Consider the following 23186-nt stretch of genomic DNA (forward strand, 5'->3'; position numbering starts at 1 on the left):
TCAAGACTCTCCAAAGGACCTATATCTTTTCTTCATCGTCGCAAGGCAAAATGGAAGTAGTTCGGCTCTCTGACGTCATCAAAATATTTTATTGAACGCTGAACTTTTATGCTATATTTGCGGTGTTGCATTCAACTGTGAAAACAACCGCATTCGTTGTTTTTGTGATCAAACTGAATACATTTACGTTTCAGTTGCATCAACATCTAACGTTACAGAATTTTCTTTTTGAGTACAGTATTTCCGGAAGTAGCGTTTCAATGTCTTGGCCAATCAGTGATCTACCTTGTTTTAAACGTCTCAGCAGTAATCGTACAAACGATGTGAGGGAAAGACAGCAGACACAGCCACCTTCTGGTGAAATTTTATCATTGTCTGGCTGACCTTAGATGTCGCGGACTGGGGCAACTTAGACAAGAAGTAGTAACTTAAAGAAGGATTTTGAGTAACTGTCGTGTTGTTTACGAACTAGCCAGTCGTGTGGCTAACTGGCTCAACACATTCATGGGAACCGAGGAGCGAGGTTAGTGGTTGTACGTAAATGGAAGTCCAGTCATAACGCTACGTAGCAGTGCTTAGCCAGTCTGATGGCTAACGTTAGCTATATGTTTTACTTCTGGTGCACATATTAACGTTACTACTAGTCCTACCTCTGATGTGAAAGCTTCGTTTGCTTTTCTCAGTGGCATTAGTAGAGACGATGTGCACTGCTAGGTCAATTAAACAATGTTGTTCTTTAAATCTAGTCTAATGATTCTGTTGCTAGCTCGGTGACCAAAACCGGCTTGCTATGCTAACGTTACTTAACGCTAGTTAACGTTACTTTCCCTCGGCGGTCCAGTTAATGTTAACGTCAGCTATATTTAACAAGTCTAGTATGTTAATGTCCGTCTAATGTTTCTGTTTCAAGATGTTGTAAAGTTTGATGGTGGAAAATAATACAGTTGCTATATGTTTACAGCCTCTAACGTGAATGTGAAAGTTCATCTGTTGTTGGTGAGCTAGGCTAATAATCTAGTTAGCAAGTTGACTGATGCGTTGTCTTGTTCGCAGGCTTTTGCTGGCTTGCCAATGTTGTAAGCTAACGTCAACTAAAGAAGTGGCGTCAGTAGCCATGGCCACTAAGTTAGCTGAGCGATTTAGTTTAATTTCCTCAATGCCACACTGAACATGTCTTCATGTCAAATTTGGTACAGGGTTGTATATCAGTTGGCGCACTTCTACTGACTATGATGTTTTGCCGGTCGTCAAGTATACATTTGGGAAGTGGTAAGGTTTGACTTAATGTAAATAGACATAACTCACAGTGCCCTGAACAAATATAACGTTAACATTAGTAGCAAAGCGTAGCATTTATCATAACCAGTTTGCAGACTATTTGATTAGCATTCATGCAAATAATGTTCTTTGTGTCGGTAGCAGACATTTGTTTGCAAAAGTGTCTGTTAGTTGTGCATACCAACATACACGCTCAGCTGATTTTGTTTGGCTGGAATGTTTGGCCAAGTTCGTAATCATCTCCTACGTTTACTTGCTAGTCCACTTGGCTAGCCAAGGTTAGTCGCGGTTAGTCGTTGTAACCACAGGTGAGGGCTAGCATTGCTAAAAATAGATAGGTCGTTGGTGAAGTCAGTTAGCTCAAGGTTTGGCTCGTAACCCTAGAAACGGCATCAACTACTTTTTCAGGACACCCCGTCCCGCCATTGGCAGAAATGTTGGCGCTTGTGTACTGATAAGCCGCACAAACTACTTGTGGTTGTCCTGTATGTTGTTGGGTACATGCAGTGATGCTACTTCAAGTAGACTATTAACCCGCCTACTCAAAGAACTGCACTTGTTATTTGTGTTTGCATGCCTATTATAGATATCGTTAATTGAATCTGAAACAATTGTTTTATTCTACAGATTGGGTGGAAGTAGCCAATGATCTCCTCTATAAGTGCCACGTAAATTTGCGACTCAAAAGACTGACGGACTGTGACGCCAATGTTTTCGTCGCGCTGTATGAAGCCATCTTGAGTGACAAAGTTCCAGGTAAATCTTTGATTCCTTTGAAGTTGTGTCACTGCATTTCAGCACTGCCTCTGCAGCCCTTTATACAACAACCACCGTTTGCTGTGGGAAGAGTGTTTGTTTGATTGCACATTTGCTCTTGGCGTAGACACGCCATGCTCCAAGGCAGTCTCAGAATGTGAGGAATGTGACTAAGGAGGAATCAGACCTGTCAAAACAAGGCTCTCCTTGTGTAAAGCCTGAACAGGTGATCATCACCCTGGGCCAGTGTTGTAAAACAACCCCCCCTTTTCCTTCCTCTGTTGTTGTGGCCTTCAGATTACATAGCTGTCCCAAGAAGCCAAGAAGATGACATCCACAATGTGCAGTCGGTGATCGACTCGCTGGCCTTGGACTACCTCCACATCAGTCTGTCCCACATCACTGGTGAGAGAAACAGTCACCCGATTCATCACACACCAGCACACGCTCACAGCATATCTTTTGCTGCCTCTAAGATGACGATCAAGTGATCTTGCATCGGGGTTTTCCCTGGTGGGGGGAAAAGCCTGGTGGTTGTGTGAAATCAGACGCTCTCTCCTCATAAGATGGGAACACAGGTCCTTTTGTGCTGCAAATTGTTTGGAGCGAGCTGTGACGAATCGGTTGTCCGATTGGCGTGCCAATTTGGCAGCAGGTAGCGGCCAAGTCTCTCTTGTTGCGTCTGGTCTTATTGAGCCTCTTTTTTGTTTTTCTGTCTCTAGGTGAGAACGTTGTTCGAGGAGACGGGGAATCTGTGCGGAACCTGCTGGAAATCTTTGACGGGCTGCTGGAGTACCTGACAGAGCAGCTGAGCGAAGATGAGGAACTGCAAAATGGAGGTAACCGCTGCTTCTCATTTTCATTTTCACGCCTTAAAGTGCACATGGGAGAGCTGTAGTAGCTGTTGGTAGTGTCGTCAGTGGTTAAGCTGGGCTAGCTGGCAGTGGCCAGAAAGTTGTGGGTTCAATTCCTCTCTTCCACCATTGTGCCCTTGAGCAAGGCACTTTAACCCACAGTTGCTCCGGAGACAATGGCCCTATATTGTAATATAGTTGACATGTGAGTCACTTTGGATAGAAGCGTCTGCTAAATGATTAGATGTAAACGACTATGTAAATGTGAGAGAGCTCGTGATCACGTGGGCCTAACCGCTGTTAAGTGGCTGTCCCATATGACCCGCTGGAGTATAAGAGGACTTGGCGTGTAACTGATGAAGGCCTGGGCCTCATTTACTTCTGTCACACAGAGGCCACTCTTCTCACGCATCAGGCCTTAAGCCATCAGGAGACTGCTGCTGCTGCTGCTTAACACAAGGGTGCAGGATGTCCATCAATTATCAATCCATACTCTGTGCACCACTCAGGGAGGGGGGGAAGTGAGTGAGCGCGGGCCTCTGAGTATGGGGTGGGGGATGGATGCTGCTGCCTCTACACACAAGCGAGCCCTTCAACTGGCATGTCCTGGAGGGTGTTTTGCTCTGTCTGTTCCACGGAGCACGTGGGGGGGGGGGGGGGGGGTCGAGCTTGTGTTGAGCACCGTGGTGGTTCAGAGGCACACACTATGGCCTCACTCTCCCTGTTGTCAGAATGCGCTCCAGGACATGGCTGATCTTCACGTCTGAGATGTTATTGTCTCGCTGGTGCTGGCGTGTGGTGCTGTGCCTGAGTCGTAGGGAACAGATTGACAGAAGTTGGACTCTTTCGCTCTGTCTCTGTCTCTCTTTGTTGGACTCTTTCCCTATGCCTTTGTCTCCTGTCTCTGTCTGTCTCGGTCTTTCTGTCTCTGTCTCTGTTTTGGAGTGAGCTCTTCAGCTCATTGCACATGGCACCATTTCCAAACATGGCCGACAGAACAGAACAGGACGGAATTTGCTGGTACGCCTGGCAGTGCCTTGCCTGCTCGGTGTCTTGATCAGCATTAAAGCTTTATTCTCACACGCCTCCTGCCTGGTCACTGTTTGAGCTGCTGGCCAACGCTTGCATTGGCACTACAGACAAAGGTCATCACCGTGCTCATCACCGAGGGCGCACATGGAACCCTTCCAGCATTAGATCACGTTCAAAGGCACGGTCAGGACACAGCTCTCCCTTTAGAGTGACCAGTGACGTTGGCAGGCCTGTTTGTGCCAATGGAGTAGTGTTGATTATAGCAACTTGCAACCACGCTGTGATTCGTGGAAATTTGTCTTTCTTTGAAAAACTTTTCGCCGTGTGCCATTTCTCATGCGTCAGTGGGATGTACAGAGTGTTCAGCTGTAGTTGTTTTCATTTCGGTCAGCTGTCTGTTTTGTTGGCTCGGTCCGTATGAGTGAGAGCGCTGCCAACGCTTGCCCTTGCATCATTCCCCCCTTATCGTGTGTGTGTGTGTGTGTGTGTGTGTGTGTGTGTGTGTGTGTGTGTGTGTGTGTGTGTGTGTGTGTGTGTGTGTGTGTGTGTGTGTGTGTGTGTGTGTGTGTGTGTGTGTGTGTGTGTGTGTGTGTGTGTGTGTGTGTGTGTGTGTGTGTGTAGGATTACATCAGAGCTCTGGCTGGAGAAGAGACCGTGGAGGTGGCTCTTTGTTTTTATTGTTGTTGTTGTTGTTTGTGTTGTGAGTGAAAGTGTGAGTCATGTTTTCCCCTCTCTGTTGTGTGCCCCCTCTCAGCAGCGCTGCAGCCCAATGGAGAGCTCCACAGGACGGGTCCTCAGGCAGCGCGGCCAGGAGAGCGAGAGCGCGAGGACATGTCCCAGGCCTCCAGTGCACAGTACGTGTGTGTGTGTGTGTGCGCGCTCTGTAATTCCATCACTGACTTTCACTTTCTTCCTTTCACTTTGTTTTCGCTGTCCATCATTTTCTTGCCTGTTCTCCTTCTGCCTCTTCGCTTCTGTCTCTTGGCCTTGCCATTGTCTTGCCCCTTTCTCATGTGCAGTCTATACACATTTGTCATTCGTTCATTCTTTATTTCTATCTCCTTTTCACTTTTTTCTCTCTTTCTTTCTCCCTTTCTCTCTCTCCCTGACTGACTCATGTATACATTCTCTCACACACACACTCACACACACACACACACACACACACACACTTACACACACTCACACACACACAACCTCCCTCCCTCTCTCTGTCGTCCCCTCAGTATGACCTTCCTCTCTCCCATCAATTGTTCCAAATGACTTCCTCCTCCGCGTCTCCCTCCTTTCCTGGCATTTGATCCGGGCCGGCTCGTTGAGGAGGTGAAAGTGGCGCGCGGGGAGCCCTGTCAGGTGGGGTGAGGTTTCCTGCCGGGCAGCGCTTAACGCTAAATGCTCCGGCCATCCGGCGGGCGCGTGGGCCCCTGAAGGGGCACCCAGAGGAAGGGTCAGCAGGGGCAGAGGATGCCATGCAGCGTGGACACGTATGGGCCATATGGCCTCTTGTGCTGTACAGTAAGGCCACGGTCAGGAAGGGCCACAGCTGCCACCGCAGGGCTGTTACCTACAGGCTGTTAGTATGAGCCTCCTGTTCAGTGACCGTGTCCAGTTTTTTCTTGTGTCTTTGATAGAACCGTTAGAATAAGAAATAGGCCGGTCAGTTTGTTACGAAGCCACATGTTGGGCTTAGAATAAGAAATAGGCCGGTCAGTTTGTTACGAAGCCACATGTTGGGCTTAGAATAAGACATGGGCCGGTCAGCAGAGGTGGACATCCCGGGTTCAGAGAGTAAAAGTCCTGCCAAGTATTTGATCCAACCGTTTAGTAAACCAGCTCATCCTCAGTAGCAAACAGGTAGATCAGATGATTAGTGATATCACCTGTGTTAAGTGCACAGGTAGAAAGAATATATAGCAGGACTTTTACTTTCTGGAACCGGGATGCCTGCCTCTGCCTGTCAGTGTGTTACTCAGCCACATGTTGGGCTGTGATCATGTTGGCCTTTGCCCATCTGTAGACGCATTCCTCCTGGCCTGAACTTACCAGTGGTTGAGTCGTCATCGTCGCGTGTGTCTGTCCTGTTTACACAATGGTGAGTCACAAGACAGCGTGTGTTTGTTTGCGCGCGTGTGTGTGTTTGGTGAGCTAAGCGCTCCACTCGTCCAAAGGGAGCGTCTCTCTGGAGTGGCCTGGCCTCTTGTTTTGAGTGGCTGTCGCGCGGCTGGACACTTGTGTCACTCCCAAACTGCACGGTCAGCACGCCCGAGGAGCCCGCCGCTCCTGCAGTGTCTGTGGTCATAAAGCAATCAACATGTACTCGCTGGACAGAGGCTCCTCTCAGGGCAAGACCATGAGTCAGCAAATTGCACAACTGCCCGTGGCCTCTTAATGCACATAAAGTGCACACGTAATCATTACTCGGGTTTAAAGTGTACAGACTGAATGCTTTTGTTAGCCAGCCGTTGGTATGTATAGAAGTTTTTGAAAAGGAAAAAAATGTGGAGGGTTTACTTTTTTAAGTTGGCTGCTAAGCCAGTCCAATCAGATAGGGAGATTAACAGGACTTTGGAACAGACTGTCTGTGTGTGTGTGTGTGTGTGTGTGTGTGTGGGGGTGGTGGTTTGGAAACACAAGAGTTGTTGTCACTCTCCAGCTCTAGGAAGACAAGTGGTGGAGAAGGAGAAGCGAAACTCAAACGCACCCCCTCTCCTCTCCGTTCCTCACTTCTCCTCTCCTCTTCTCTCTCCTCCCTTCCTCACCTCTCCTCTTTTCTCTCCTCTCCTCACCTCTCCCCTCCCTTCCTCACCTCTCATCTTTTCTCTGCCCTTCCTCACCTCTCCTCTCTTCTCTCCCTCCCCTCCCCTCGTGACTCCGTGCTCTTCCATATGACACACTATCTCCACATCCTCGTGTGTGCGCTCCAACGTCCTCCTGGCCGGGTGAGTCCACATTGACTCATAACTCACGAGGAGGAGGAAGCCCAAACACGTCCTGTGCGCTCTGTTCTAAAGAACCCGCGCGGCCCAGACACATCAGAGTGGCCCCAGACGTGACCGCGCCGCCGTGATGATGATGACCACCATCATCGCCTCCGCCAGTCCAGCGGACGGAGCGAGACGCGTGCTTAGAATGCCAGCAGCGTGAGGTCATGAGTGCTGATAGGGCTGCCCTTGCCAGAAACAATGTAGCCGAGCAAACACAACCAGCTGCTGCAGCCACACAGGGGGATTGGAGAGGGAGAGGGGGGATCTTTTCATCATTATAATTGCTCTGTGTGTGTGTGTGTGTGTTCTTTGCAGGTCAGTCATCCAGTCCAGCAAGCACTCGGTCCACTCCTGGAACGGGGATGAGTCCGAGTCCACCGCCGAACTCATCCGTCTAGGAGACTCGGCCCGCACGTTCACCAAGAAGGAAGGTCAGTCTGGACTCTCTTTCACCGTCCAAACCCCCCAAAGCTCAGCAGGTCTCTGTGTAGCAGGAGGTCTCCGTGTGTGTGTGTGTGTGTGTGTCTGTGTCTGATTGGAGTTGAGGCCTCACTCTCACCTTTGAGAACTCCGGAGGGTGTTGAAGAACACTGGCTTATTGGAAAAGTTTCTCACGGGAGCGGAATTCCTGACCTGCCACCTTCCCTTTCACCCCCTCCTTTCCCCTCCTCAAAGCCTTGTCACATTCCACGTAATGACAAATCCTGTTTTTCCGGTTTTCCCCTGAAACCTTATTCCTCCCTCAACCACTTTGGAATTGTTTTCGGAGAGCATAGATTTCTGTGTTACTGCGCGGTCATATTGTACTTGTGTATCTCTCTCGCTCTTTCTCTCTTTCTCTCTTTCTCCTTTTCTCTTTCCATGGAAGATTTATAAATATAAATATCACTATTAAGTCACCTTTTCCTCCATTCGGAATCCATCGTTTCCATGTGTTCCCACACGCAAAATATTCTCCGGGTGGCAGTTCCCACCGAATGCCCTTGCCCTCGCGGAAACTTGGGCAGAGCCCTTTTCCATTGCAACGGACGATTTGAGCAGATTTGTTGTCAACAGTTAATTTGATCACTTGGCCCATGAAACCGCCGTTTCCCTGCAGTCTCCCAAATTGCCCAGTTGAAGGTGCTGCAGTTTGATCATTGAGCCGTGTTTTGTATGAGGGAGTCACGCACACCCACACAATACACACACAATACACACACAGACTGAGGTGACCTCGAGCTGGTCATCTGTCCAATCAGAAATGGGGCATTGTTATTACCTGGACTTAGGTAGAACTGTTAAAAGTTTAGAAACGGATAGAAATGTATTGCAACTTAAAGTCTAGCAAAGCCATATATGTTATGAGTGACCTTGATGAACCCTTGGTGGTGTTGAATGTTATGCGGGTAAACTGGCAGAGCGAGTTTCTAACACTTGTTTTTGTTTTTGTTTTGTTTTCGGTTGTGCAGTAGTGCCTCCTGCACCCGGTGCCCCCTCTCAGGGTCCAGATGCCCTCTTCGGTGCCCAGGCCGTCCCTGCGGGCGCCCCTCTCGCCACCGCCACCACCGGTGGCACGCAGGCCACCTTACTCCGGGAGCCGCTGCGCTCGGCCATCCCGCTGCAGCCGCCCTTCCAGACCACGCCGCAGAGGTCCGGCACCATCGCCGCCGCCGCTGCCCTCTCGCTCTCCCCGCGCTCCGCCACCCTCTCCCCGGCCAGCGGCTCAGCCAGCCTGAGGGCACCGGAGCGGCTGCAGCAGCAGCAGCAGGAGCCAGGTGTGGCTACAGCTCTACAGGTGAGTGGAGCCTGCTGGACGTCTGCTCAGTGAAGCTGGGTTTTGTTTATGTTGCTTGTCGTCATGTGCCCTGAAGGACTGTAGCATCTGAGTGCAACCTGTGAGTGCGTGGAATCCTCTGCAGCAGTGGCGTGAGTGGGAACGCAAGGGCAACACCATTGAGCATAGGACACTTACAAGGACTTTTTGATAGATTGTCTGATAGGAGATGAGGACGGAATGATGAATGTGCATTTTGAATTCAATGTCAACAGTGTGATCATGGAGGGGGGTGGGGGTGCATGACATTAATACCAACACTGTCTTAACCTGCTCCACCACTTCACTTGGTATTGCTGCTTGTTGAGTGAGTGAGTCAGTCATACTCATCCTGAGAGTCATGTCCTCACCTGTTGCCTTGGAGCTTGATACACTTATTCCTCTACTCTTTTTTTGGGGAGAGAGAGGGGGGGGGGGTGTTGTTTTTGAATGGGGAGCTTTTTTTCTCTCCCCCTCTCTCTCTTTCTTTCTCTTTCCCCGCGGACTGAGTCACTGGAAAAAAGGGGCGAGTGGAAAAGCCAGCCAGCGCCCAGCGCCACGCGCGGCCCCGTCCGCCGGGATAAAAATAAACACCTCACGAGATCACGCAGGCCAGGCCCGAGAGGTGCATTCCACCGCACCGCCGCAGAGCTGCAGATCTCATCCTGTGTGTGTGTGTGTGTGTGTGTGTGTGTGTGTGTGTGTGTGTGTGTGTGTAGCACGACAAGTGCAGATTCCTCCGCATCACGCGCACATGCTAGTACTTAGCCGCACTTTTATGTGTACTTTGCAGGCAGGCTGACCTAAATTACATGGTGGATTAGTCTAGACTATCTGAGTACAATTTAATCAGCCGAGCGGGCGTTTGAAAGGACTAGGATCAGATCTTCTCTTCACAGAGTCTCTCTGTGACTCCTCATCACGGCACACTCAATGTAGTTAGGCAGTTATATGTACAATCCATACATTAGTGAGGGACAGAATGATCTAGAATCTACTGTAGATCTTGCTGGATAGTATTTAACAGTGGCGGCCCCACTGTGGTGGGTTTGGCTGTGGAGATATCAGCGCCTACTTGGCCAGTGTGTGTGTGTGTGTGTGCTCATCACAGGGCAGTATAGGCACGGCAGTGAGGTGGTTTCTCTTCCGCTGTCACTGGTGGCTTCATTGTTTCAGGTTGACTGTCTCTGTAGAACAGCTGATGGATGAGTTTCACTCTTGCTTTCTTCCTCTTTGTGTGTGTGTGTGTGTGTGTGTGTGTGTGTGTGTGTGTGTGTGTGTGTGTGTGTGTGTGTGGCTACACTGTTTCTGTCTGGTCGTATGTGCAGATAAAGGTTGAGTTTCTGGGTAGCTCTCTTCCTGTTGTGGCTGATTGTGTCAGAAGCAGGTTAATACTGTAACACTTCCCTCTGCTTTGCATGATGATTTGACTTTTACTCTCTCTCTCTCCCCCTCTCCCTCTCCCTCTCTCTCTCTAGAACGGTCATTCTCTGAGGCCCACGGGTGATGGTCTGCGCTCCGGTCACCTCCTGTCCCCCTCATCGCCCCGCTCCCCCGGTACGTATGAAGCTCATGCTCAAACCCCCTCAGCCACACAACAGCACTGGATGCCAAATGCATGTCAGCCATGGGCAGCTATTGATTGGGCCGTCATGTGCAATAGTGGTGTAATGTGCCCATGACCTAGATCATCATCTGGGAATGTCTGACTGCCGTAATGGCTCTCACTGTGTTTCATTCTCATGTAAACCAGAGCCATATATCTATATGGCTCTGATGTAAACATAAAGTAAAGTACTCAAATAGAGTAGCTCATTGGTCTAAGGGCTTACAGGGGAGCTGAAGCGTTCCGTTCGCGACGCGTAAAATCCAGTCTATTTTTTTCGAATGTACGCGCCACTGTCGCATCTGGTGTAGCTACTTCCATTGATTATAATGATTATTAAATGCAGCAACATACGCGTCGCGAACGGAACGTTTCAGTTACACGTCTGGTGTAGCTCTCCTGTTAGGCTGCCAGTTGTGAGATTGCTGGTTCAAGTCTCAGATGATGACTTGGTGTTGCCCTTGGATAAGGCACGTCATCTGCATTGTCTCCGTCCACCCAATGGTGAAATGGGTATCAGCTTCTGTTGGGAGTTGCCTGCGATGGACTGGAGTCCCTGGGTCCGCTTAGCACCACGACAAACGGACATAAGCACTGGCCCAGTTGGCCTGCATGGCTAGGAAAGGATAAACAAACTCTATGAACTAGATGACATGACAACTGCTGTCTGATTGCTAATTGTAGTTTCCCAATGAGACAGGAAGCTTTAGAGAGCAGCTATTGTTTGATGTGGTGGTGGGTGCACTGTGTGTTGTTTGTGAGATGATCCTAACTCGTGCACCCTCTGTGTTGTTGTCTTGATGTGCAGTGACCAGTGAGAGGTCTTCGTCCAGTCAGAGGAGAGCCAATGGAGAGAGCGGACACCAGCCAGCGGTAAGCCTGACCCCTGACCTCCCCCATCAACACACCACAGATCCCACTCTCATGCATCCTCTCCACTCGGCCAGGTGTCCATGGGATGGACCGGACCTTCCGTCCAAATGTTTATCAGACAAAAACATCTCTTACCAATAAAACAAACTACTTTTGCACCGACCTGAACACGTCCCTGAATTTTAACAGAGATTTCAATGCAAAACCACCGTCTCTCCACCGCGCTCTTTAAGAACGACCTCACGTCATCGGGTCATCGAGCCGAGGGCCTCGCGGCGTCCAGCTGGACCCCCTCGCCCAACGATTATGCAATTATTACCAGCGCGCTCGCTTTGGTAAAGCCAGACCTATAAATATCTCGTGGAGAGAGTGGGCGAGAACACCCAAAACATATCCTGTTTTGTTTTCCAGTGCGCCTCTGCCAGGGAAATGTGCACATTGTCAGCTGTAGGCATGGCAGCAGCAGCCCCGTTTGAACACTTTTTTTTTTTTTTTTCCTGGCGCCCGGCATTACGGTTCATACATTTTACATCCCCACTCCTCTTGTCTTGTGCCAGTGAGAAAAGACTCGTAGTAACATCTGAATAGGCCAAAAAAAAAAAAAAAAGAAGCAAAGCAAGGTCTTAATGAAATGGGAAAATGTGTGTGGGTGTGTTAGCGTGAGGTGTTTTAGATGGAATTTCTTGTGGTCCTGTTTGGCTGTCAACGGTCACTCAGCTGTCCCATTCAGTCGATGAGCTCTTTCCCACCGTGCGTCCAGCGTGTCAGTCATGTTTTAGCGGCGTGCTTTTTGTTTTTATAAGAAGCTCCTTAGCTACTTAACAAGAGCTAGCGGCAGCACTGGTGATGAAGTGTGCCTCTGGTTTACGCTGAAGACATCAGGTTTAAAAATACCCAGCCTTCATGTCTTCAGCCCCTTGGCACCGAGGCTCAGATTGCAAGCCGCATGCCACGGCTGCCGGAGAATTAACTCCCTCGAGGTGATGAGTCCGGTTCTGCACGCAGAGGGAAAAAATGAGCCCCCTTAGAACCGTTCCCCCATGGTTCAAGGAAAGATCTAAAGGTTTGGCACGGGACCTTTTTTTAACAAGCAAATAACCCTTGACAAGGGCTGTGGTTCCTCCCATACGTCATCTCCATATGGTAAAAGTCAGATGTGTCTGTGTCTGCTCCAGCCACGCTTGGTCTGAACTGGGTCAGTGAGGCTGTGATTAGCTGAGCTCACAGGATCTAGATCATCAGGAGCGATGGCGGAGGAGCAGCAGACGGAGAACGCTCACTGGCCATATTAAGCTCCACTGGCCTAGAGGGGGTTCTGCCAAAAGTCTGTGGGTGCCTCTCAACATCTCTCCTCGATTCTCGATGCTCGATCCTCGAGGGGCGTTCCCACTGATCTATAACTTATACCGGATAGACTATCCTATTGTTGCCGCCACATCATTCTTTATCTAGATCAGTGAGGACGAGGATCAAGGAAGGAAGGGAGGGTGTATAAAACGCCAAATGACGCCCACTCAGCGGCCATATTGCATTTTAGGCTCTTATCGGGCATCTGTGGCTCCACGACGTCAACTTCGTTCCAACTGCGAGATCACAATACATGATTGCAATAACACAATGTATTCACAACATACCACATGATTGGCCCAATGTATTCACAATTTCACATGTCAACTTTTGGCAGCGGAAGGGGCGAAATAAGTGTAGACGATTGCCATGTTTGCATTACAAACTAACCCCATGCATTTCTATGAGATATTTTTTGAGTGTCTCTTCATTGGACAGTCTCTGGTTCTGTTTAGAGGTCCAGTTTGTGGGGCTGTTGCATCTCCACGCTTCATCTCTCTCTCTCTCTCTCTCTCTCTCTCTCTCTCTCTCTCTCTCTCCGCCTGCAGAGGACAGCAACGTCGGGGCCCAGGCGCGTGCTGTTCCGCACGGAGCCCGAGGTGCTGCTGATGTCCCTGCGCGAGGAGCTGGAGGGAGGCGGCGCCCTGCACAACGGCCACCCGGAGGAGGTGCGCGTCAACGGGGAGACGCGGCACCAGGAGCAGGAGGAGGAGGTGCTGCAGCTGAGCTCCAGCTCGTCGTCCAGCCGGAGGAGGGAGCACGGCAGGGGGGCCAGGGACAGAGGCCTGCACAGGAGGTGAGGGGAGGGGAGAGGAGGCGGCATGTGTGATGATGGGATTTTGGTGTGTGTGTGTGTGTGTGTGTGTGTAACCTTAGCGTGTGTGTTTGTTTGCGTGTGTATAACTTTACCCAAAGTGTGTGTGTATAACGCTATCAAAGAGGACAAGTGTAATGTATGGCACTGTTCAGCTCCTTTAGTATGATGTGAACTGTGATTGGTCACTATCGATCTCTCTGACTCGGCTCCTCCTCCTGCGCTCCCCTCCGGTCAGCGAGCGGAGGAACCCGTCGGAGGCCAGCCGCTCCCCCGGCCACCCGGAGCCGCTGTCCAGCCGCAGCCAGCGCAACCGCAAGGCGGAGCAGGAGCTGCACGACATGTCGGAGAAGCTGGCGCGGCGGCTGGAGGAGCTGGACCACATGCTGAAGCGCGCGCTGGGCGAGAGCGGAGAGGAGCCCGACCCCCGCCACCACCACGACGACCACGACGACCGCCACTCGCACCACAGCGACAGCGTCATGGAGACCAGGAGGACGGCCAGAGCCACAGGTAACGCACTGGACCGGACTCCAGAGCAGTTTGCACCAATCAAATTGCATTGGGCAGGCTTTATTTGATGATCGACTAGGCATCGCTGCTCATCTGTCGATCACGTCACCTGAGCATGCTTAAGTTGATTTTGTTTACACTAAAAAAGTTGTCGCTAGAGGAAGCTACAGTATAGCCTACATTTAGATTTCACTGTTGCATGTGTTGTACAAGATAGCCTACCATGAATCCTGAACCAAAACATCCTCTCGCTGTTCTAGTTTTGTTTGCGATCATTTTCTTTTATCAAGTTATTGTACTAGCAATAGGCTATGTCCTTGCTCTGATTGGTTAGGCCAATCCATAATCACATCTCAGTCAGGCAATATCGGTCTCATATTCTGAGCCATACTCAATTCTAGTCAGTCAGGCTAGACAGGTCATTCTAATATCAGTTTATGATGTGCACTCGCACAAGCAAACTTCATGGTCCTCTCTTGTCCTGTCCTCTTCCTCTTCCTCTTCCTCCTCTCCCTCCTCTTCCTCTCTCCTCTGGCCCTCCCCTGCCCTGTCCTCAGACGTGCCCCTGACCAACGGGGTGACGCGCTCCCTCTCGCCCTCCCCTCCGCCCCCCACGCGCCGCCCGCTGCCCACCCAGCTGGACCAGGCCGTCGCCGCCGCCGCCGGACACGACTCCGCACACCACATGGCCCGCACCCGCCGCAGGGAGCTCCGCCAGCTACACAGCCAGAGACGCCGGGGACAGGTCAGTACACACACACACACACACACACACACACACATTCCAGAGTCGCACTGCAGCTAGCAGCTATGGGTCACTTTGGTCTTTCATTAGCCCTCGTGTCTCTAGTACAGTAGTAACTCCTGGCATATGAACCAGATCTAAACTTTTGGACAGCCTGACCCAAATGAATGACTGATGTCAGACACAGTCAAAAAAGGGTCCTTGTTGACATCGTGACCCAGTTTTTTTTTTTTAAATGTAATTGGACTGGTCAGGTCCTTGGTCCCTGGTCAGTTTTTGGAGGCCATCTTTCTTTATTCCCAACCTGCTGTACACATATCACACAGCCTCATGCTCTGACCTAGAACGAGAGCTGTGTAACCCGCTGCACTTGAGCTCGGCTGGGCCGTGGTGGTGTTGGCGTGAGCCGTGAGGTGACCGGGGTCAACTGTGTTTAGCATAGCGCGGCGTGGAGCGCTGGCCCCAGCATTAGCGATCAATAGCGATGGCCTGGTGGCCTGGCATGTGCTGCCCGCCACCGCTCTCTCCCGCGCACAGCAGATTGGCCATTAGCAGCGCTAGTGCCCCTGTGCCTGCGGGGGAGGAGAGGGATGGCACTGAACAGGATGCGTGTGTGGAGGGGGGGAGGGAGGGCAAGCGCAGAGCCAAGAGGGCACCCGCTGACGGCCGGTTTCTCTGTGCAGATGGTGGGCGCGGCCTACGAGGAGGAGCTGAAGAGGTACGAAGACGAGGAGCGGGCGGACATGGCCAAGGAGAGATTACGGATCCAAGAAACGGTGAGACACACACACAAATCACACCACCCATAGAAGGCCTTTTAAAAGGCATCATTTGCTAATACAGTAATTTCCTGTGGATTATCCACATTTTGTATCAACCACAGGACTGTGTTTTATGCAATTAAAAAAACAAACCCCAAAAAAACATATTAATGCCATTTTAATTGCCCCCTGTATTAACCTCCTAGCTGAAGAAATGTAGCAAATTAGTAGCCTGGGTTTTCCCATACTGCCTTGCGCGGTGATTTCAATCCCGCTGCTAAGCCAGTCTGGAAACTAACGCCCAAATGTTCGCCTGATGTTGGCGAACCAATCACAGAACACCCGAGAAGTTTCCGTTGCCTTCTTGCGTCTACATTCGACGCCAAAGGATTTACGGCAGCCCTTAGCGTTGCATACGAACGAGTTGGGTGAGCTACGCATTTGATAGACATCCGTGGCGCCCAATGAACGGATCTGGGCATTTTTTTCAAATACGAGAAAATGAACGTCTGGTTGCCAGACCACGTCTCATTTGAGAAGTGGGAGGCGTTAGCCAGGCTAGCAAATTAGTGTATAAACTGCTGACAGTAGCTAATAAGAAATGACGGTATATTATATTACAATGCTGGTTATCTGCAGTGGGAGTTAAAACTGACTGCAATAACGATTGCAAGCCCAACTACTTGTTTAAAATGGCTATTTAAAGTGCTTGCTTGCGTACAGTTTACACACACATAAATTGCTTCATCATCATCGGCAGTGTAACCGTGTGAATGGGGGTCAGTTGAGGTCAGTTGTGAGTCGTAGCTCTCCCTGGTCCAGAGTGAGTGTGAAGTGCTCCGTATGTGGTGGTGCGTCTCTGGCCAGTGGAGCGGAGCGAGAGCGGATTCACCTGCTGACCGTGGAGGTGCTCATAAAGCACAGGCCTGTCACCAGCACTTACGGGCCTCACCCACGCCTGGACCGGCCGCCAGAGAGGCCCGCGATTGAGTTGGACACGCTCCAGTGGGCACTGGGCCACTCCGCCTACGGAGCCACCACAGCGTGTGTGTGTGTGTGTGTGTGTGTGTGTGTGTGTGTGTGTGTGTGTGTGTGTGTGTGTGTTAATGGTTCTCCTTCTGTGTGTTTGTGTGTGTTAATGGTTCCTCTTTTGTGTGTGTGTGTGTGTGTTAATGGTTCCTCTTTTGTGTGTGTGTGTGTGTTAATGGTTCCTCTTCTGTGTGTGTGAATGGTTCTCCTTTTGTGTGTGTGTGTGTGTGTGTGTGTTAATGGTTCTCCTCTGTTCACACAGGAGCGGGAGTACAGGGAGGCTCTGAGGAAAGAGAGCCCTCGCAGCCCCAAGTCGGCCGACGCCGGGAGCCCCAAGGCCTCCGGATCGCCAAGCTCGTCCCGCGTCAAACACACGTCGTCTGGCCGCAAGCAGGCACAGCTCCGCAAAGCCACGCCCAGTAAGACCCCTCTTGCTGTTCCTGTTCACTTATGACACAGCATTTCAGTAATGGCTACTTATGCAGCCAAAACAGTGATGGGAAATGTGTTGGATCAGATGCCGTCCATTAGAATTCTTCAGCTCGTCCAGTGTTTTTTGTTTTTGTTTTTTCTCACATCCTTTTTCTCTTTCATCCTTCCTTCATCCTACCCTCCTCTCTCTCTCTTTGTCTTTTCGTTCTTTCTTTACTTCTATCTGTATCTACCTATCAATCTATGAATCTATCTGTCCATCTATCTCTCTCTCTCTCTCTCTCTCTCTCTCTCTCTCTCTCTCTCTCTCTCTCTCTCTCCCTCCCCCTCTGTAGTGAAGCTGAAGGAGAATGATCTGCTGCCCACTCTGCTGGAGGAGTTCCCTGGGCTGCAGGTGTCACCCCACACTCTGGGCCACATGTGGAAGCAGCAGCTGCGGCAGGTGGACCACCTCAACGCCTCAGAGAACCAGCGCAGCCACTTCAAACTGGCCAACCAGGTGAGGCCAGCATGTGCCCGGTCACACACACACACACACACACACACACACACACACACACACACACACACACACACACACTCCAGCATCAACACTCACTCACACACACTAGCATTCACACTCACACACACACTAGCATTCACACTCACACACATTCCAGCATCAACACTCATACACACTCCAGCATCAACACTCACACACACACACACACACACACACACCCACACACTCACACCCAGCTGTGATGGGTCTCAGTGCCCTGGGTAGAGAAGTCCAACAGGGAGATTTTAGATGTGAGGGAGCCACTGTTTGTTAGGGGTTTCATTAACTAGTGACCTATTATAACAACTAGTTGGTGTTGTAGCCAGCAGTCAGCTAGTAGAACAAAAAGGCTGGACATTCCTTTGTATGGAAGTACTCCACCGAAAACCCTTTCATGTCACTCAGTGGCCACAATGACATGAGACTAGTTGTTGACCACTTTTGAGAACTCACCCACTAGTTAAAAGACAAAACACTTGTTGTGAAACTACTGTGTGTGCGTGCGTGTGTGTGATGGAATGTGTGTGTGTCTTGTCTTAGGTGGAGGATGCGAAGAAGAGGCACGACATGCTGGTGGAGATCATTCGCAAGGAGCAGGAACACAACCGCCGACTGGTGAGTGAACACACACACACCTGCGCCTTCACTGTAAGTGGACTGCTATAGTCTAGTGACCTGTAACTGACCCGTCCCATGGTGCGCCCCGACCGCAGAAGGACCAGAGGGAGCGCGTGCAGCAGCAGAAGTCGACGCAGAACAAGCTGCGCGAGCAGCGGCAGCAGGTGGCCCGCGCCAAGAAGTACTACGGAGACTACCACCTGCAGCTGCGCTCGCGCCTCGCCAGGGCACGCACGCGCGAGGAGAGGGTACGTACACACTCACACTCACTCACGCACAGACAGTACGCACGCACGCACAGACAGTACGCACGCACAGACAGTACGCACGCACGCACGCGCTCACTCTCACACTCACCAGTAGTCATGTGTCACCCTGCCCGTTACAGTGACCTTTCCAGACCTCAGTGTTTGAATGCAGTGGGAACTGGATGGCAAAATAGTCTCATGCTATCATGCCATTCAGTGTTTGATGTATTATAATATAAACCACAACCAACATCTTGTACATATCAACACTATACTGTAAAGTCACTCACATCAGTAAGACCTTTCACTCACCTGCACATTCAGGTTGTTTTTGCTTAAAACGTAACTCAACACAAATTGTTATTCTAGGGCTACAGAGTCTGATGTTGTACTGGCCACGTTCCTCCTCCATGTTTTTAGTGTGCTTTCCAGCCGTGAGTGGTTAGCGTAGCGTAGCTGACCCCGCCCTGTCCCCTCCTGTCCTGTCCCCCCCCAGCTGTTTAAGCAGATGTTCCAGGAGGGCGTGGAGCTGCAGAAGGCTCGTCTGAGGGAGCAGCGCGCCTACGCCAAGGAGCAGCGGCAGGAGCACCAGCGGCAACACCGCACCGAGCTGGAGGCCATGGAGAACTACTACAAGGACCAGGTACGCTCACTCTCTCCTTTACTCTCTTTCTTCCTCTCTTTCTCTCTCCCCCTTTTCTCTCTCTCTCTTTCTTTACCCCTCTCTCTCTCACATACTCTATGGACCCTTTTCACTTTTAATTATAGTAAAGAAATCTCTGTTCTGTTGAAGTGTAGCAGGACCAGAACCTTAATTACTGTCCTTTGTAAGACCTTGTGGGCCTGTCGTACGTTTCAGTTGCTATTGTGAAGAAGGTCCATACATTAGCTGCAGGCTCAGGCCCACACGGGCGCCGTTTGCTCTGCTAGAGTGGTGTCCAGGGTGGACCAGGACGTCCTCAGTCCTGTACACCTACTGTTCTGTAGCCTGTAGAACCCAACTGCTCCTGGCCCCCCCCCTAAACCTCCAGTAGAACATACACCAGAGATGAGATGGTAACGTGTTAGAAGGGATCAGTGATTGGGCTCATACACGCATGTCTCTGGAGACTTGCAGGTGAAGTGTTTTGGTATAGTGCTACCAATCCAGCCTTGCAGTCTTTAGGAAAAACATCTGCATGTGCAGCTTAACAGTTGCCCATTTTGTGTGTGTGTGTGTGTGTGTTAGAATTCGATCTGGTCTCGCTTAAGTGGAGGGTGATTTTTGGAAATGATGAGTGATCTTAGGAAGTTGTTAACTTTTCCTGTGTGCAACGCTCCTGTCGGAAAAGTTAGCGAGGGCTGGAGGCCGGAGCAGACACCACTTCATTTGCGGTGTTGAGCGCATTCTCATGTTTTTCCGCCTACTCTGCTTCCAAAATCCCCGGAGGAAATTGTATAGGATTTAGGCTGACGGCATATGGGCCTATGGAAGGCTGTTAGGAAAATGAGTTGATATGCTATTATGTGTTTAGTGATAAAGAGTGGTAGTTATGTGAAAGGAGCTGAGGATGGCCATATTGACCTCACTTGTGTCCAGTGTCTGATTGCACTTCCGGGTCTCTTCCAGATGTCGCTGCTGGCCGAAACCCTCGCTCAAGAACGGCAGGAGATCCAGGTGCGCAAGAAGGCCCAGGAAAAGGTGAGGTTCTAGTCCGGGGCTGCTCGGCTCCTACGTAAGGTTCCAGTCTGTACCGGTCTGCACCGGCCCTAAAATGTGATTGTCCGGCGGTGCGGCGCGTACAGTAGGTTAGCGCTGCTGCATTATGTATGAGCGCCAGCAGCAGATCTGATGTTAAGAGATGGGACCACGGCGGCCACACAAGCCACCGCGCTGTAAATGTTTAATGCAGCAGGCCCGGCCGCCAGCGATCTGGGACAACACAGGTAATGCAGTCGTCCACCAGGGCCGCGTGGGGACTGCGGCTGGGTCTGCTTTGTAGCGCCTCCACAGAGGCCACAACCCTGGCGTCCCAGTGAAGACTTGATTTTCTGTACCCAATGGATGGAAAGCTAGTTATTGTCGTGTGTGTGTGTGTGTGTGTAGGACAATAACTAGCTTTCAATCCGTATGTATGTACAGTATATACCAATGTATCATTGACACTTTGGCTACAGATCTTAACAGCACTCTGAGTGCAATGGCCATGTGAATATTTAATCCAGGACAAAAGAGTGCCCCTCATCCTGTTCCATAGAATAGGAACCACCTGAAAGGCATTTTGATGCCCATTTTGTGCCCAATCAGACTCTCTCTACTATGCTCTCTCTACTATACTAAGTGTCCAATAGCGAGCATGTGTGTTAATTGTGTGTGTGTGTGTGTGGGTGTGGTTGGGCAGGCCCTGCACAAGCTGAAGAGGGAGCTCCGCAACAAGATGGAGCGCGAGATCGGCGAGCTGCAGCGCATCATCATCCAGAACGACGAGGACGACTACTTCCGTGACCTGGAGGCCGAGCGCCTGCGCAGCCGCCTGCAGATGGCCTCCTTCCAGTACAACACCAGCTGCCTGCACTGACCTCAGATCAGATCAGATCAACGCATCAGGACTGATCAGAGCAAGACTCCGATTCCTCACGGTTGATTGTAATGCATTGGACCTTGGGGTGTGTGTGTGTGTGTATATGTGTGTGTGTGTGGATTGTGTTGTCACTGGATCTAAATGGTACAGATAGGACAGTGAGCCTTGAGTTTGTTAAGGCTGAAGCAGGCTCCACACACACACTCATCTGTACACACGCGCACACACACCTGCCCTCCCCTCATACACACGTCTGCTGCTAACTCTGCTAACGCCACCTTTTTCCTTGACTCTTCCAACGGTTGTCCAGCATTAACTGAAACCTTTTTATTTTTTATTTATTGTGCTGTTGTTTTTAAGAAGAATTGTGATCTTTGAAAAGAAAAGAAAAAAGATTAGTCTGCATTTTGTACCGGTGTTGTCTTGTGTGTTGGGGGATGACTGAGCGTGCATGAGAACTTGTCTTCCTCAGGACACAGGAACACTGACCGATGCAACACAAATAATGTGTCACTAAAAAATTTAAAAACTTATTTAATTTTATTCATGCCTTTTAAAACAAACAAACGATATGCTGGATTGTTTTTCTCTCGTGTCTTGAACACTGTTGAAATATTCTGTAATGAACGAATGAATGATTTGAATGAACGGATTTTATTTATGAAACTGGTGTGGTGCAGTCTCTTGTTATAACGCGTGTGTGTGTATTTGTGTGTGGTGATTTTCAACCATCAGGGGGCGCCGTGCAGAAGGAGTTTAGTGTCCGTATTCCAAACCTGATCTGCTCCAAGACCAGTTGAGTGCAGCAGAACATGACTGGGCCACAAGTGAGGATGCTCAGCATTTCAACCCCAAGCTGAAGTGAGGACCTGTCGAGTTGTATACTAATAGTAGTTCCACCAATGAACAAAAAGTAGCTGAGGAGATATGGAATATTGTCTGGCAAGAGCAGTTTATCATTAATGTAGACTATTGCTGTATGTGTGATCCAGGTATTCAACGCCCAAGGTCTTATCTACTAAGCCTAAAACAAAATATTTAAGCCCATGATTGTAAAATAATTAGTAATTAAGATGGCTGTGACCAACACAAATTCCCATCATCATGGAAAACTGGAAGTCATGGAATTGTAAAATCGAATTTTCCAGAACTGGGGAAGTCTTGGAATTGGGTAAATGTATTGACTGTTTTGGTACAGTCATGAAATGTTGTCATACTAGAGTGTAGTAGGAGCTGGAGTAGCGCACGAGGTGTGTATTGAGTGATCGTCACAGAATTTAAACACCTTCACATGGTGGTAAGAACCATATAAGAAACATACAATGTGCTTTCTCCCCACCCAATTCATAATTTCAAGTCACATTTCATAATTGCGCTTGAACAATTTCTGTATACTTGTTGGTCGTGAGAGGTCATGATGACTGTCATTCAAGGTCATTGAGGTCAGTTTTGAAATGGTGTCAGTGAAAGAGGGTGGGGACACTGCTAAATACTGTGGGTGGGGGATGTGGAATTATGAACTGAAGATGCTTCACTAAAAACTCTTCCCAATCTTCCCAGAACAGAAATGTGAGGTCATCATTGTGTTCCCAGTGTTCTTGAGCACTAAAGCCTACACAGTTCCCTTTTCCAGTAATTGTGGTCAGTGGCACCTCTCACATCCTGGCCATTTATGTGTTTCTAGTAAACACACTAAAATGGTCAGATTCAAAGACTCAGGAGAGGCGGCCATGTTGCCCCCGTTCCTCCAGAATCAGGCCCACACCATGGCGAGAGAGGCATGACATCCAGAGGCATTTTTATTTCTCTGGAAATAGGACTTCAACCAGTCGCAGCCTTTTTTTTTTTACTGGAACCAGTGCTTTTAATGTGCTCCCCAAACCCCCTATCTGTAATCAATCCACATTTTTACCTCATGGATGATCTAAGGGCAGACCCGCAAAGCGGACCACAGTCCCCCTCCTGTCTGTATTTAACATAGTTGTATTTAGTAAGGCACTTTGCCTCTTACATAACGTAGGAATGTGGACAAACTGAGTCATCGCTCACTGGCAGTTGAAGAAAACGTGAGTCAGGTATTTCTGTCCTGGGGAGACATTGAGAAGTTATTAATGCAAATCAAAACATCCCAAGTCTGTCGTCTAGAATCCCAGCAGCGGACCTACTGCACTCTAGCTTGAAAGCCTGTGGCTTTGTTCACATCTTAGAAAGGCTTACTCCAACGTGCCTATCTAAACACAAAGTCCAGTCTTTAACCTCGGCGGAGAAAGGCCCAGTCCGACAACAAAAGCCAATGGAGTGTTAATTCTGCTCACTCTGTCCACCAGCGCACGTTTAGCCCCGATGTTCAGTGTTAAGACGACATGCCCGTCGGCCAAAGAAGGACACACAGAAACGGA

At 49.8% G+C, this 23186-nt stretch overlaps 1 protein-coding gene across 2 annotated transcripts; it reads left to right on the forward strand.

Moving 5' to 3' along the window:
- Nucleotides 1-291: 291 nt before the first annotated feature.
- LOC134093227 (centrosomal protein of 95 kDa-like) lies at nt 292-21453 on the forward strand. Of its 2 annotated transcripts, none has more exons than XM_062546443.1 (20): nt 292-523; nt 1906-2034; nt 2332-2439; nt 2757-2873; nt 4675-4774; nt 7220-7335; nt 8356-8681; nt 10178-10256; nt 11114-11178; nt 13074-13321; nt 13578-13852; nt 14410-14597; nt 15281-15373; nt 16650-16806; nt 17155-17318; nt 17901-17975; nt 18074-18226; nt 18723-18869; nt 19836-19907; nt 20608-21453. In XM_062546443.1, the coding sequence occupies exons 1-20, from the start codon at nt 505-507 to the stop codon at nt 20782-20784; spliced, it is 2808 nt and encodes a 935-aa protein (XP_062402427.1). In that variant the 5' UTR covers nt 292-504; the 3' UTR covers nt 20785-21453. The 2 variants fall into 2 exon arrangements, with proteins under 2 accessions (XP_062402427.1, XP_062402428.1); XM_062546444.1 differs by having other exon boundaries at nt 4678-4774.
- Nucleotides 21454-23186: the final 1733 nt, after the last annotated feature.

This window comes from Sardina pilchardus, chromosome 1, assembly GCF_963854185.1.
Source record: "Sardina pilchardus chromosome 1, fSarPil1.1, whole genome shotgun sequence".
Taxonomy (NCBI): Eukaryota; Metazoa; Chordata; class Actinopteri; order Clupeiformes; family Clupeidae; genus Sardina; species Sardina pilchardus.

Coding starts and splice junctions, on each gene's coding strand:
- LOC134093227 (XM_062546443.1), top strand. Junction 7,336..8,355: donor CACGTTCACCAAGAAGGAAG/GTCAGTCTGGAC, acceptor TCGGTTGTGCAG/TAGTGCCTCCTGCACCCGGT. Junction 17,976..18,073: donor AGGAACACAACCGCCGACTG/GTGAGTGAACAC, acceptor CCCCGACCGCAG/AAGGACCAGAGGGAGCGCGT.